Source organism: Sorex fumeus, unplaced genomic scaffold (genome assembly GCF_029834395.1).
Source record: "Sorex fumeus unplaced genomic scaffold, SorFum_2.1 ptg000037l, whole genome shotgun sequence".
Classification (NCBI taxonomy): Eukaryota; Metazoa; Chordata; class Mammalia; order Eulipotyphla; family Soricidae; genus Sorex; species Sorex fumeus.
In genome coordinates this window covers 77,215,787-77,232,265 of record NW_026606094.1, presented here as the reverse complement: position 1 = coordinate 77,232,265, position 16,479 = coordinate 77,215,787, and the positions used below count along the sequence as shown (strand labels likewise).

General features: G+C 42.5%; 1 protein-coding gene across 1 annotated transcript in view; it reads left to right on the top strand.

The window, feature by feature from the left end:
• Positions 1 to 16,479, top strand: part of DPY19L2 (dpy-19 like 2) — a 129,685-nt gene that overhangs the window by 83,603 nt on the left and 29,603 nt on the right. Inside the window, exon 16 of the mRNA XM_056118706.1 lies at positions 1,548 to 1,594. Within this exon, the coding sequence (XP_055974681.1) occupies positions 1,548 to 1,594 (47 nt within the window). The remainder of the gene's footprint in view (positions 1 to 1,547; positions 1,595 to 16,479) is intronic.

The following is a 16,479-nucleotide window of genomic DNA, read 5'->3' as shown; positions in this document are numbered from 1 at the left end:
AGCCCGCCTTTCCCTTCCTACGCTGTGACTTCTGCCCCACTGCCGGAGATTCAGTTCTTATAGTCAAAGCTCAAGGGCTTGTTATCCTTGGATGTTCTCCATTCCCTTCTACTTATTTTTACTATAAACGCGTTCTCTCCTTAGCCTTAGTTTTTAATTCAGATCTTTAGTATCATGAGTGTTTTAGAGAGTTGCATTAGAAAAGATAATTTTATTCTTTCAAAAGAAATTGATTGGTTTCTTAATATGCACCAAGAACCTTGTTACCATATGTATATACTGAGACAGATAAGACAGGTTCTCTCTTAAGTTCACTTGGGTGAGAGTATATTAAATAATCACAGATGTAGAAAAACTTTAAATTGTTAGAAGTGGTATATAAGAAAAGTACAATTGAAATTTTACTATCTTTGTAATGTAATGTACATGCAAAGAATTCCATAACAGTTTTGAATAGGCATGCACAAAATTCGTAGAGTCATTTAAAAGTGATTCTCTGCTTGGAAACAAACAAGGAAAGAAGATCATACCATAAAAGATATAAATCCTATGATATGCTAAAAAATGTTCTTTTTCTTCAAGGGATTTATTTAAATGCCTGGTTAAAGAAGTAGGGACCTAGCTTATACCAATTTGGAACCATCCTTTATATTGTTCACAGGTTTTGCTAGTATGTATTTCTGAGCAGATGACAATAACGGGATTTCTTCATCACTGTATGACTGTCTGGGCCTGGTGAAACCAGTTTTTATCTTTAAAGTCCAATTGTGTATCTTCTCTCTGAAGTAGTGGATAAATTTCTTATATCTTTGTTTTCATATAGAAGATGAATAATTTATGAGAAGGACATTCAATTTTTTGCCCTGATTTACTTTCTGAGGGAGACTTGGAAGGAGTCAAGTCCTAGTTATATCTACCTAGGGAATTGGTCAATACCACACTGTTTGCTTCTCATCATCCTCTAGTCCTGCCTAGCTCAGCTTACACATTTTCTCCAGGAATCTGTTCTTATTCAGTCATGGAAAATTCTAATATTCTTTAAGGACTGTTCTTGAAAGGGCTAATGCAGGAATTAAGTACTAAGTGGGGATACAGTGAGTACAGTAGAAAGTGACAGTAGCTCTGCTATTCATTTTTTTTTTAAGTAAAAGTCGAGGTCTTATAAAATTAAATTCTTAAAAAGAGAAAGTTATAACTTAAATCATCTGTCTTTGCTCAAGTTGGGGCTGACTTGTTCCTAAGCAGTCATTTTGTTTTATTTGGAGGGCTAAATCAGCAGTGCTCAAGTGCTACTCCTGACTCAGTGATGGAGGATTGCTCCTGGCAGTACCCATGGGACATAGGTCCTGGGGAATGAACTCAGGCCTGCTGCATACAAAGCATGGGCTCATCTGTTGAACTGTCTTTTCAGCTCCCAAGGCATCACTTGAACAACAACAAAAGAATATTCTTTTTAATGGGGATGCCTATGATACTGAATTAGGACATTTTAAATGCTGTATAATTCCCTAGAAAATCGTCATTGATTTGACTTTTTTTTTTTACAGACTTTACGTGATGTTTTATGTGTTTTATCGGCAAACACTTATTTAAGGTAATAGTTGTTTTTAAAAATAATGTGTTCAGTTATTAAATAAATTACTGAACTATCAATTGTGTAGATGAATACATTGAACTAGAGTGTTGACTAGATTAAAAAAGATAATATGAACCAAACTTAAATTCTTTATTAGTAAGAGACAATATTATTTTTATGTCACTTTTATATTTGGACTTATTTATATTTAAGCTTAAATTTATTTTAGTTTTAGTATGGCCGTAAAATTTAAAGTCAGTAAACAGAAAAAAGGTAAAGTTTTATTTTGAATCTTTAATTTTTAGAGAAAGCATAATTGCTTATTTTTCTCAGATTGAATAGTTTTTCTGCACTATTGTCTAAACTTTTGTATCACATTTTTATGGGTTTAGACGACTAGAATTAAGACACCAATTTGTGTGCAAAACATAGCATATAACTCAAAATAAATCACATTGCTACGGGGCATAAAGAAAGCTCCTTTGAGGAAAAAGTCTTATATCACCCTTTAAATTTGTAGACATACCAGAAAATATGGGCTGAAGCGATAGCAGAGTGGTAGGGCATTTGCCTTGCATGCAGCCTGTGTGGCCAACCCGGGTTAGATTTCTTCGCCTCTCTCGGAGAGCCCAGCAAGCTACCAAGAGTATCTCGCCTGCAAGGCAAAACCTGCAAAGCTACCCGTGACGTATTTGATATGCCAGACACAGTAACAACAAGTCTCACAATGTTACTGCACCCGCTCAAGCAAATCAGTGAAAAACGGAAGGACAGTGCTACCAGAAAATATGTTGTCCTAAAATTAATTTTCTAGGGGAGGGGGATTTTTAAGATTTATTGAAAAGTTTTCGTGAGCCCCTTCCCCTTATGTTTTCAGTAAACTCTGTTATTGCCGGAAAAGCCAGAATATTCTAGTACATTTGTTGAAAGTTATTCCAAACTAAGGAGTTTGTTGGATGTACTATGCTTCCTGGGCTGGAGCAATAGCACAGCGGTAGGGCATTTGCCTTGTGCGCAGTCAGCCTGGCCGAGCCAGGTTTGATTTCCTCCACCCCTCTCGGAGAGCCCAGCAAGCTACCGAGAGTATCTCGCCTGCCCGGCAAAGCCTGGCAAGCTACCCGTGATGTATTCAATATGCCAAACACAGTAACAACAAGTCTCAAAATGGAGACGTTACTGGGCCCGCTCGAGAAATCGATGAACAACAGGAGGACAGTGACAGTGACTATGCTTTCCTCTGGTCAAATGGAATCCAGGAAATATGTCTTGTCATTCTAATGAATACATAACTAGCTCCCTGGAGTCTGTTGACATAGGGAGTGCTTGAAGGGCCTGTGATAGGTAATTGTATAGTAGAGGAGAGGGATCCATGGCAGCTGTCTTCAGATTAATTAAAGGATGTAACACAGAGGAGGTTGGACTGAAGGTGGAAATGTGGGGATGATTCTTAACTTAAAATAAGATTCTTACTGATAGCATACCTGAAAGTGACAACCCTGTATGTCTGAGTATGTGTGTACATGGATGGGAAGAGCATCCTTTATTTTTTTTAAATTTTTTTCATTTTTTATAATTTTATTTATTGAATCACCATGAGAACAGTTACAAAACTTTCCGGTTTAAGTCTCGGTCATACAATGAAACACCCGTACCTTCACCAGTGCCCATTCTCCACCACCAAACACCCCAGTATACCCCCATTCCACACCCTCCCCCTACCTGTGGGGCATATGATTTCCACTTTACTCTGTCTCTACTTTGATTACATTCAATAATTTGACACCAGACCCACCATTTTTTTTTTTTGGGATTTTACCTCAACACTCAGATCTGTTGAAAAGGCAACAGTAGACAATTTGTTTTCTATTGCTGGTTATGAATAACATGTGATGTCACGTGACTGCAGTAGTGGCTGTGTAATTTTGAAATTCCAAAATTTTAACAATTAAACTAGAGGGATTTCCTGCAAAACCTGCTGGGTTCTGAGGTTTGTTCCTGAGTCTCTGGGATCATGGCCGTTAAGCATCTTGATTAGGAGCCAGAAAGACCATTCGTGGGCGGCGACTTGGGTTCTCGTTGAGACAGGGTGGAAAGGGCCAGCTCCACCCCATCCAGTGAGGCCCTCATGTCTCATCACTGAGGGCTCAAACCTGACTGTCCAATGGCCTCTGAAGGATGGCGGCCACTGAGCTGCCTAGGGGGAGCAGGTGGAGGGACAACACCCTTTCCCCCCTGGATTGGCCCAGCGACAGTAACCTATTGCAGGGTCTGGACGCATTTCTACCAAAAGTCACTGGGTTCCGAGATTTGTCTCTGAGTATCTGGGATTATGGCTGTTAAGCAGCTTTATCAGGAACCAGAGAGGTCGTTTGTGGGTGGTGACTCGGGGTCTCATTGGGATGGGGAGGAAAGGGCCAGCTCCACCCCATCCCGTGAGGCCCCACATGTCTCATCACTGCGGGCCAAAACCTGATTGTTCAGTGGCCTCTGGAGGATGGTGGCCACCAGGCGCCAGGGGGAATAGGCCGAGGCATGAAACCTATTTCCACCTGGGTTGGCCCAGCACTGGTAACCTACTGCAGGGACTGGACGCATTTCTGCCAAAAGCCTTTGGGTTCCAATATTTGTTTCTGAGTCTCTGCGATCATGGCCTTAAATGGCTTGATCAGGAGCCAGAGAGGCTGTTCGTGGGCAGTGACTCGGGGTTTCATTGGGGTAGGGAGGAAAGGGCCGACTCCACCCCCATCCCATGAGGCCCCGCATGTCTCGTCATTACAGGCCTAAACCTGACTTTCCAATGGCCTCTGGCAGATGGTGAACACCAAGCCGCCAAGGGGGAGCAGGTGGAGGGACAGCACCCTTTCTCCCCTGGGGTGGTCTGATGACAGTAACCTAATGTGCGGTCCGGACGCATTTCTTCCTAAAGCCGCTGGGTTTTGAGATTTGTTTCTGAGTCTCTGGGATCATGACCATTAAGCAGCTTGATCAGGAGCCAGAAAGGCCATTCATTGGCAGTGACATGGGATCTCGTTGGGGTGGGGAGGAAAGAGCTGGCTCCACCCCCATCCTGTGAGGCCCTGCATGTCTCGTCACTACAGGCCTAAACCTGACTGTCCAGTGGTCTCTGGAGAATGGCAGTCACCAGGCTGCCAGGGGGAACAGGCCAAAGCACGAAACCTATTCCCACCTGGGGTGGCCCAACACTGGTAACCTGCTGCAGGAACAGGACGCATTTCTGTCAAAAGTCGTTGGGTTCCAAGATTTGTTTCTAAGTCTCTGGGATCATGACCATTAAGCAGCTTGATAAAGAGCCAGAGATTCTGTTCCTGGTTGGTGACCTGGGATCTCGTTGGGGTGGGGAGGAAAGGGCCGGCTCCACTCCCATCCCATGAGGCCCCACGTGTCTCATCACTGCAGGCACAAACCTGACTTTTCAATGGCCTCTGGAAGATGGTGGCCACTGAGCCGCCTAGGGGGAGCAGGCGAGGGACAGCACCTTTTCCCCCCTGGGTTGGCCTGATGACAGTAATCTACTGTGCGGTCTGGACACATTTCTGCCAAAAGCCACTGGGTTTTGAGATTTGTTTCTGAGTCTCTGGGATCATGGCCATTAAGCAACTTGATCAGGAGCCAGAGAGGCCGTTTGTGGGCGGCGACTCGGGGTTTTTTGGGAGGAGGAGGAAAGGGCCGGCTCCACCCCCATCCTGTGAGGCCCCACGCGTCTCATCACTGTGGGCCCAAACCTAACTGTCCAGTAGCCCCTGGAGGATGATGGCCACTGGGCCGCCAGGGGGAGCAGGCCAAGGCACAAAACCTGTTCCGACCTGGGATGGCCCGGCGCTGGTAACCTACTGCAGGGACCAGACTCATTTCTGCCAAAAGCTGTTGGGTTTCGAGATTTGTTTCTGAGTCTCTGGGATCATGGCCATTAAGCAGTTCGATAAGGAACCAGAGAGGCCATGCCTCCAATTATATAGCTGAGCTGGAGGTGGTTTGTGGGTGTGTCTCCCACATACCTTAATTTTTTTTTTTAATTTTTATTAGTGATACCTAACTTTTGGCCATTTACTTTCTTGGTTAACTTTGCCCCAAGTTTCTGAGGTCTGGCCAAAGGCACAGCAGCCGTTTTGAGGTATCCGGAAGTCTGAAGGCGCCATCAGGCTGCTGATTCACTCGCCTCACAGGTACAGATTGACCTGCTGGTAGCACCATACCCTCGCATCTTTTAAATCAGAAAAACAACGCATGCTTGTGGTAATACGTGCCAGCAAACCAGTACTTCAAAGAGTGACACTTTCATCTCTTAGAAGAGCTTCTAATTGATGCCAGTTGCTTTGTATGTATTTTCCTAGAAATTCATTCAAAAAAGCACTTAAAAATTGAATAACTATTATTCTGTAACTTTCTATTTCATTGACAATGTATCTTGGGCATATGCCTTTATCTTCCACATGTCACCATATTTTATTGTTCATCTTCATGACTGAATGGCATGTATTTTACCATTTCCATATTGGTACATACTAAGATTATAGTTATATTTTTGTTACAAAAGCCAGAGTTATAAGTAGTGAACATTCTTTATGTGTACTTTCATACTTAATTTGCTATTTGGAATAATTAATAATATTTAATCTTTAGAATATTTGAAATGGGAATCCAGGATAATATGTGATTATTTGTAATATGTTAAACATGTATGACCTAGACAGTGTGCGTGCCCATTTCCTCTAGCACCATAGATATTGTTATCAAATCTTTACTTTTATTATCTTATAATTAATTTACTTTTATTATCTTATAATTATTATCTATATAATTACATATAAGTATATATGTATTCATTTGTAATTAATAAAACACTTTCCCACATCAGATTCATTGAATATATCTCTTCATGTTTTCTTTCATGTTTCTTTTTGGCCAAGTTAGTAATATATATTTAAAGTACACAACATGATTTGATGCACAGCGGCACTGTGAAATGGTTCCACAGGGAAGTGAATAACCTTTCTGACACACCCATCACTTCCCAGTCTTATTTTTTAATATGACAGCTCTTAAGCATGATATCCTTAGCGAATAGCATACATAGAATAATGTTCTGTGTAGTCACAGTGCTGTTCATTAGAAGTTCATCTCCTAACAGAAGGCTCGTACATTTGCATCCCATTACCGTCACCTGCTAGCCTCTGGCAGCTGTCATTCTATACCCAGCGCCATCCAGGTTCATCCTCATTGTACAGGATGGGAAATTTTCCTCTCTTTGTTTCTGAATAATAGTTCATCTCTTAATGTATTTATCTATAGATGAATTTGTGTATAGATACTTTGTGTTTCCATATATTGGCTGCATGTAAATTATGATGCAGTTAGCATGGAAATACAGATTTTTTTTTAATTTTTAAATTTTTATTAGTGATACACCATGAGGTACAGTTGTAGACTTACAAATTTTTGTGCTTGAGTTTCAATTATACAATGATCAAATACCCATCCCTCCACCAGTGCCCATTTTCCACCACCACGGATCCCAGTACTGATTTCAGTCATTGGATAAGTTCTCAGAAGTGGGATGGCTGAATATAATGGCGGTTCTATTTTTAACTTTTTTGAGAACCTCTGTATTGTTTTTCATTGTGATTGTCCCAATTTACATTCCTTCCAGCAATGTACAGGTACAAGTGTACACTTCTTTATATCTTCCTCAACATTTATTACTATTTTTATGATTTATTCTAATAGAAGTTAAGGTAATAATTTGTTCTGGTCTTGAAATACCAAATAAAGTCTTATTATTAGTTATTTTGAGCACATTCTCTCCTACCCATTCATTAATATTCTTTGAAAATATAATTCCTTTACCCACTCTTTTAGGGGTCTTGCCCAGCAACTGGTGATGGGTGTCAGTGCTTCTCCTAGCCATGCCAGGGGACTCTGAGAGCTACTCTGCCAGAGGTGCCAGGACCCCCATGCTGCCCCCTGCTGTGCTCTGCAGCTCTGCTGTAGGATGAAACTGAGGCCCAGCATTTGCTGGAAGGTAGTCTGCCACTTGATGCCTCTCTTCCTTCATTACTCATCTTTAAATTAGAGTGTGTGGTTGGGCTATAACTCACCTGGTAAAGCACATGACTTGCAATCCCCAGAACTGCCAGGCCCTCCAAGTACAGCAAGCACAATCCTGGTGATCGGTCTCCAAGCACTGGTGCCATGTGGGAATAACCCAAATGAATAAATAACTAAAATCACAGTTCTGCTTAGACATTTAGCCATTAAATTATGGGAGTTTCTTAAACATCCAGATTACTTTTTCCCTAAGTAGATGACACTGATGGGCAGTGGTGACATTCTAGAAATCTTAAGGAGGGTAGAGATGGCCTCAGTGCACTTGTGGGTGGGGCATTTCTGTTAGTTCTTTAAGGAAGAGCACTTTTCAGAGGAGTTCTGAGTCAATTAGTTTTTTTCTGAAAAGGGTGTGGAATGCCACGTAAGTTTGGGAATTTCCACTTCAAATGTTAATCCCTTATATCTGATAATATGCTGTGAATAATTTCTTCTGTTCTCTAAATTTCCTTTTAATTTGTAATTAGCTAGGCTAAAGCTAATTTAATTAATGTAGTTCCATTTTAATTTTGAATTTGTTGCCTGGTGCTTTTGGTATCATATCCAAAATTCATTGCCAATACTAATAATGAGAAACATTGCCTCTATTTTCTTGTAGGAGTTTAACAGCAGAAGATACTACATTTAAGTATCTAAGCCATTTTAAATTAATATTAACGAATTGGTATCAGATAGGAATTCAGTTGCATTCTCTTGCAGATGGCTGTCCAGTTTTTCCAGCATTATTGTTAAAAATTTAATGTACTTTTATTTGTGATTTGCATAGCTGTTGACTGTGGAGTTTCAGACAAAAAGTGTTCTAACTCCAGTCCTACTACCAGTGTCCCAGTGTCTGCATCCCTCCATCAGTGAACCCAGCTTTCTTCGCAGACCCCTAGCCAGTCTCCTTGAAAGACTCATTTTTAAGTTAATATATTTTGGGTCTTATTTTAGTTCTAGGCATTTAGATATATACAGATGCATATAAGAAGTACCTGTTTATTTCCTCTACATATTTTTGGGGGTTTACTGTTTTTGATCTTTGTAGCTACTTTGGGCTTTTTCTCCCAGAGGGAAACAATATGACGCTCGCCGTAGCCATGCCTCGGGCCTCTGCACCAGGCTGTTTCACTCGGGGAGCCCCAGAGTGGGGTGGGTGAGAAATCATCCCCACCCCAAGGGACCCAGCCCCGCCAGCCGAAAACTCCCACAACCCAACTGCCACCATGCTCAAGACCACTCTCCACAAGCTAAGACCAAGCCTCATGCACACGTGAATGTATTCCTGGACTTCGTGGCCGCATTTGCAGCCACACAACATATCATGAGACTCTCCCTACTCATTCCTCAAGAGTATTGCACCACATTCAATGGGATTCAATTAGTAGGCAACCAATCATAGGGGAAAATACATTTATATGCATATATAAATATTTTCTGATAAAGATATATGAAAGCTCACATCACTCAACTTTTAACAACAGGTTAGTACTATCCTGAAGAATGTCTGAATGGCCCCTGCCAAAATAGAACAATCTTCACACTGTTTCCCTATGGATACTTTTTTGTAGCATTTTCAGAGGTTTTCCATAACAGACAATACAGAATATATTATTTTGGCTGTGCTTTGGGACAGGCAATGGGGCTTGGGATGGAAACATCCCAATTATGGTGGTGGGATAGAGTAATGGTGGTGGGATTGGTGTTTGATTATTAAATGTAATGCAATATTGTGAACTACCTTATAAAATAAAAAAATTGAAAAAAGATAACTTGGACTTTAACTGCCTTTTAAATGAAATATTGTATGTAAATATTCTCTCCAATTCAGTTGGGCATCTTTAATATTAGTGCATGTTTCAACCAGGCCAGTCTGGGGCCAGAAACGCAGCCCTGAGCTGCCTGTGAGGTTCTTGGGACCCAGGCCATCCATATCTATCCAGGGGTCTCCAGGGCTTTCCCCAGAGTGCTTCTGAGGCTCAGGTCTATCCCAGATTCTGGAGAGAGGGGAAAACTGGCATCAGGATCCATTTCTCACACATGCAAGTATCATAGTCCCTGTACAATCTCCCCATCCTCTGGTTGCTTTTAATTCCTTTTTTCCTTCCTCTTTCACCTCTTTTGTGATTTGATTACTCTCCATAATGACATGTTTTGATTTACTCCTTTCTCTCTCTCTCTCTCTCTCTCTCTCTCTCTCTCTCTCTCTCTCTCTCTCTCTCTCTGTGTGTGTGTGTATCTGCTATAGAATTTTGCTTTGTAGCTATTGTGAGGCTTATGTAATATGTCTTCTAGCTATAAATCTGACAACAACTTCAGTTGCTTACTAGAACTACCTTTTACGCCTCCCTCTATATTTTATGCTTTTAATATAACAATCTAGATACTATATATGGTATCTTCATTGTGAAACTATTGTAACTATAGTTGTTTTTTGAGTACCTTTGTCTTTTTATCTTTATTCATACACCAGCATTACAATATTAGAATATTCTGAATTTTACAATAGTTTGATACTTTCATATGTATTACCTATTTATATAACATACGTACATATATAATACATATTATGTATATAATGTATGTAGTATCTTATATATATGATAGTAATTTTCATTGTTTCATACCAAAGAAATTCTTTTATCATTTCATACAAGGCAGTAGAGTGATAATGAACTCCCTCAGCTTTTTCTTTTAACCTAGGGAAGTCCTTTACCATCAATTCTTATGACAAACTTTGCCAGGTAAAGTCTTCTTCCCTATCACTGTCATTATCATCCCGTTGTTCATTGATTTGCTCAAGCGGGTGCCAGTAACCTCACCATTTGTCCCTGTCACATGATAGTGTAGCCTGAATGCATATTGGGGATCTTTCAGGGTCAGGAAAATGAGGACCACCACTGTTACTGTTTTTGGCATATCGAGTACACCACAGGTTGCTTTCCAGGCTCTGCTGTGCGGGCGGGATACACTCAGTAACTTGCCGGCCTCTCTGAGAGTGATGGAGACTTTTGGGGCAGCCTCTAGTCACCTTCACAGGTGTTCCCAGTTAGGCATATATGCAGGCAGGATACTCTCAGTAGCCTATCAGGTTCTCTTGAGAGTAAGAACTAGACAATCAGAGGTCTAGGTCTAGCTTCCGGGAGCTTGGTTTTATAGTCTCTGGATATTGGCCGTTGATGAGGTTACACGGCAGTTGGTGGGTGTAACTGTCTAGCTACTGGAAGATGGGGGATCTGGGTGGAGGAAGCCCAGTCCCAGTCCGAGCAGGCTTGGAGATCTCAGTCCTGGGTCCTGCACACCTGGGTTCTTCTCTCAGTTCCTTCATGCATGAGGCTCATCCGAGCATGTGGAGAGTGGTCTTAGCATGGCTGTGGCTGGTTCTGGAGGTCTTTGGCTGCTGGGGCTCCTCTCGGGGAGGGAAACTCAACCTGCCCCTTCCAAGGGACCCCAGTGTGGACAGCCAGGCATGGGAGCAGGGGACTCTGTCTTTGTTTCACAAAGTCTTCTTAATTGAAATAATTTTTTCTTTGAGATTATACTTATCCCAAAATTCTAAATGGGATTGGACCACCGTCTCCTTTGTGCAAAATTCTACTTCACAGAGCAGGGAGAAAGGGCTGCAAAGTTTAAAAAGAGAACTCCCAGAACGACCACCAACTGGGAGCTCTTTGACACTATTGCGGCAACATGGGAAGATGCCATTGTTGGCAAAATTGATGAGGAATACAATCGACTGGTTCAGCACCTCCATGATTGTGCGAGGAACGCCAAGAGAGAGATAGCCACAAAAAAACGCCTGTCTTCGAAAACTCTTGAGCTTATTCGCCAGCATGGTTTGGCGCATGCCTCAGGCAACCGCAAGCTAACGTCCGAACTCGCAAAGCAGTGCAGAGATGCGATCAAGGAAGACCTCAAAGAGAGAAGAGCAGAAGTACTGGTAGATGCGGCAGAAGCTGTGAAAGGTATTCGTAACACCCGCCTGTCCTTCGCCAACTACAAGACCAAGATGACTGCCCTCCGACGTCCTGATAGATCTATCACATCCTCCAGAATGGCAATGGAGAAGATCATCCATAACTTCTACTCAAATCTCTTCAATAGCCATGTCCACTTGCCGACATACCAAATTCTGCAGGATGGATATGTCATTCCCAACGTTCTCCCTTCCGAAATCCGACATGCCATTTCATCAGTAAAGAAACGAACAGCACCCGGCCCAGACAAGGTCAGATCTGAACATCTGAAGAACCTGCCGTCAGTACTCATCAATACACTGGCTTGGCTCTTCAAACGCTACCTGTCTGAATGCAAGGTTCCATCCCAATGGAAAACCAGCAGGACCATACTACTGTTCAAGAAGGGAGACATCCATGACATTGGCAACTATCGCCCAATCTGCCTATTGCCTGTCATCTACAAGTTGTTCACTCGAGTCATCCTAAATAGGATTGGCAGAACACTAGATGAAGTTCAACCATGCGAGCAAACTGGGTTCCGCAAAGGTTTCAGCACCATCGACCATATCCACACGATAACCAAGCTCATTGAGGTTTCTCAAGAGTTCAAGATGCCGCTCTGTCTAACGTTCATTGATTTAAAGAAGGCCTTTGATTCTGTTTATACGGAAGCGGTCATTGAAGTCCTAGCCAATCAGGGCATTCCAGCCCAATACATCAAGATCCTCCGTGAGCTGTATTGCGGATTCACTACCAGGATCTCACCATTCTACAAAGAGATGATCATTGATGTCAAGAGAGGGGTTTGGCAGGGTGATAACCATTTCACCAAAACTCTTCAGTGCCACCATCAAGAACATCATGTGATGACTGGAATGGGAAGGAATGGGAGTGAAGATAGATGGTCGTCAACTACACCACCTCTGCTTTTCTGATGACATTGTTTTAATAACACCAAACATCAGCCAAGCAGCACAAATGCTGGCCGACTTTGACCGTGAGTGTGGAAAGGTAGGACTACAGCTGAATCTTACGAAGACAATGTTTATGAGAAACAGCCTTGTTCCTGACGCCCCATTCGCTCTCAACGGAACGACCATCTCCGAATGCAACAGCTATGTGTACCTAGGTCGAGAAGTCAACATGACAAATGACCTGGCACCCGAGCTGCGCAGGAGGAAGAGAGCAGCTTGGAACGCCTTCAAGAGCATTGAAGAAATAGCTAAGAGGACGAAGAACCTCCAGCTCCGAGCACATCTCTTTGATTTCACTGTTCTTCCTGCATTAACATATGCCTCAGAGACCTGGGCCCTACACAAACAGGATGAGAACGCTATTCAGGTCTCCCAAAGAAGAATAAAAAGAGCTATGCTTGGAATATCACATTTCACTCAAATGAGAGAAAAAATCCGGAGTTCTGACATCCATCGACGATCAAGAATCAGGGACGCTGTCTCGTTTGCCAAGGTGTCAAAAATCAGATGGTCACGTAATGAGATTTAAAGACGACCGCTGGACTAGAGCTGTTACTGACTGGATTCCACGGGATGTCAAGAGACCGTGTGGCCGCCCACCTACCAGGTGGTCAGACTTCTTTGTCAAGATCATGAACGATCGGTTTGAGGCTCTTCACATTCCTAGAGCGAACAGACACCATTGGGCTACACTAACACACGACAGGGACAAATGGAGACGTTACTGGCGCCCGCTCGAGGAAATCGATGATTAACGGGAAGTTAAGTGATTAAGTTTTCTTTGAGATTATACTTTAAATATGTTATCCCACTGTCTATGGGCATTCGGAAGTTTTTCTGAGAAATTCATGTTCAGCCTTATAGAGCTTGTCTTATCTGAGATTTCCCACCCTCATCTTAAAAATTCATTGTTAGACTTTGACAGTCTTTATTAAATGGGCCTAGTAAATGTCAGGGGTGAAACTGGATAGGAATCTATAGAAATTCTATATTTGTCTGTATTTCTCCCAATATTTGGTAAGTTTTCAGTCATTGTTCCTGTAGATAATACTTTGGTCCCTTTTTTTCCTTTTTTTTTTTTTTTGGCTTTTGGCTTTTGGGTCATACCAGGCAATGCACAGGGGTTACTCCTGGTATTGCACTCAGGAATTACTCCTGGTGGTGCTCGGGGGACCATATGGGATGCTGGGAATTGAATGCGGGTCAGCTGCATGAAATGCAAATGCCCTACCTGCTTTACTATTGCTCCAGCCCCAACATTTTTTTTTTTAATGGTGTTCCATAATTCATATAAATTCTCACTCTTAATTCTTTTTTTTTCTCCTCTAACTGGATTATTTCAAATTAGCTGTCTTAGAGTTAATAGGTTCTTTCCTCAGTATGATCCAATTTGAGATTCATATTGTCCATTGCTTTAAAAAATGTCAGCATTTCTATTTAGTTCTTTTTAAAAATGGTCTCTTGTGGAGAAGACTACTTGAATATACCTTAACCAAGAATAGAGACGTTGTATTATATCCCACCCAGTTGGAGTTCTTGCTGATTCAGCTCCCTAGCCCATCTGACCTGCATGATCCCATGAGGATGTCTCTGGGAATACAGCCACGTAGGCCAAGGAGTCCCAGAGGCTCCCAATCCTGATGTTGGCAGAAATTGATAGATGATTTCTTAGTGGCCGGGATTAGTAAGAGGATATCTCACCATATGGGCCACCAAACATGACTAAGCAAGCAGACTGTTTTTCTCAACCATTTTCTTATTATTCTATATCAGTAAATATCCTGTTATTGGGCTGGAGCGATAGCACAGTGGGTAGGGCGTTTGCCTTGCATGCAGCCAACATGGCTGACGCGAGTTCAATTCCTCCACCCCTCTCGGAGAGCCCGGCAAGCTACCGAGAGTATCTCGCCTGCACGGCAGAGCCTGGCAAGCTACCCGTGATGTATTCGATATGCCAAACACAGTAACAACAAAGTCTCATGATAGAGACGTTACTGGGCCCGCTCGAGCAAATCGATGAACAACGGGAGGACCATGATCCTGTTATTACTTAGAGAATGCATAACTTTTTTGCCTCATATATATTTTATATTGATAAGTAACACATTACTCACCTCATTTATATTGACAGATAGCATTTGTAACCTATCACTCCCTTCTCCTCCAATCCCTCTCATTGTATCCCCACAAACCATACGTGTTACATTCCTTTCCACCCATATATAACCATGTACTCACTGAATAAATTACCCAATTGACCATGAGTTGTTGGTCCATTCCTGTTATTTCCCAGATGGCAGTTAATACTTGAGCATGAGCCATCATCCCTGGGCCAGGGAAAGATCACCTCCATGCCTCCTGGGTTCATTCCACAGTGGGACTGTGACACTACCCACCAGCATTTTAGGAAGTGGATACAAGATTATGTCATATTTATGTGAAAATCGCTTGATTACTTGACATCCCGTTACTCATCAATTTGCTCGAGTGGGCGCCAGTAACATCTCCATTCATCCCTATAGTGTGCTAGTGTAGCCCAATGGCGTCTGCTTGCTCCAGGAACACGAAGACCCTCAAACCGTTCATTCAGGATCTTGACGAAGATGTCTGACCATCTCGTAGGTGGGCAGCAACGTGATCTTTTGACATTCTGTGGAATCTAGTCAGTAAGGGCTCTAGTCCAGCGATCATCTCCAAATTGCATTACGTGTCTAGCCCATCTGATTTTTGATGCCTTGGCAAATGAGACAGCATCCCTAATTCTCAATCGTTGATGGAGGTCAGAACTCCGGACTTCTTGTCCTACTTGAGTGAAGCATGATACTCCAAGAATACCTCTTTCGATTCCTCTTTGGGAAACCCAAATAGCATTCTCATCCTGGTTTCACAGGGCCCAGGTCTCTGAGGCGTATGTTAATGCAGGAAGAATTGTGGAGTTGAAGAGATTTGTCCAGAGTCAGAGGTTCTTTGTCCTCTTAGCTATTTCTTTGATGCTCTTGAAGGCATTCCACGCCACTCTCTTCCTCCTGCGCAACTCAGGTGCCAGGTGGTTTGTCATGTTGAGTTATCAACCTAGGTACACAGAACTGCTGCATTCGGAGGTGTTCATTCTGTTGAGAGCAAATGGAATATCAGGAACAGTCCATTTCTCATGTCTTCATGAGGTTCAGCTGCAGTTTGACATTTCCACACTCATGGTCGAAGTCGGCCAGCATTTGTGTTGCGTGGCTAATGTTTGGTGTTATTAGAACGATGTCATCAGCAAAGTGGAGGTGGTATAGTTTTCAACCGTCCTGCTTCACTCCCATCTTCACTCCCATTCCTTCCCATTCCAGTCATCACATGACATTCTTGAGGGTGGCACTGAAGACTTTTCGTGAAATGGTATCACCCTGCCGAACCACTCTCTTTACATCGTTGATCGCTTCATTGTAGAATGGTGAGATCCTGGTGGTGAATCTGTAATACAGCTCACACAGGATCCTGATATACTGAGTTTGAAGGCCCTGATTGACTAGGGCTTTGATGACCACTTCAGTCTCAACAGAATCAAAGATCTTTTTTAAATCAATGAACGTTAGAGGAGCATCTTGAACTCTTGAGAAACCTCAAAGAGCTTGGTCACTGTGTATGGATATGGTCAATCGTGCTGAATTCTTTTCGGAAACCAACTTGCTCGCATGGTTGTCCTTCATCTAGTGTTCTGTCAATCCTATTCAGTATGACTCGAATGAAAGCTTGTAGACAATGGACAACAGGCATATCAGGCAATAGTTGCCAATGTCGTGGATGTCTCCCTTCTTGTACAGTAGAACGGTCCTGCTGGTTTTCCATTGGGACAGAATCTTGCATTCAGACAGGTAGCATG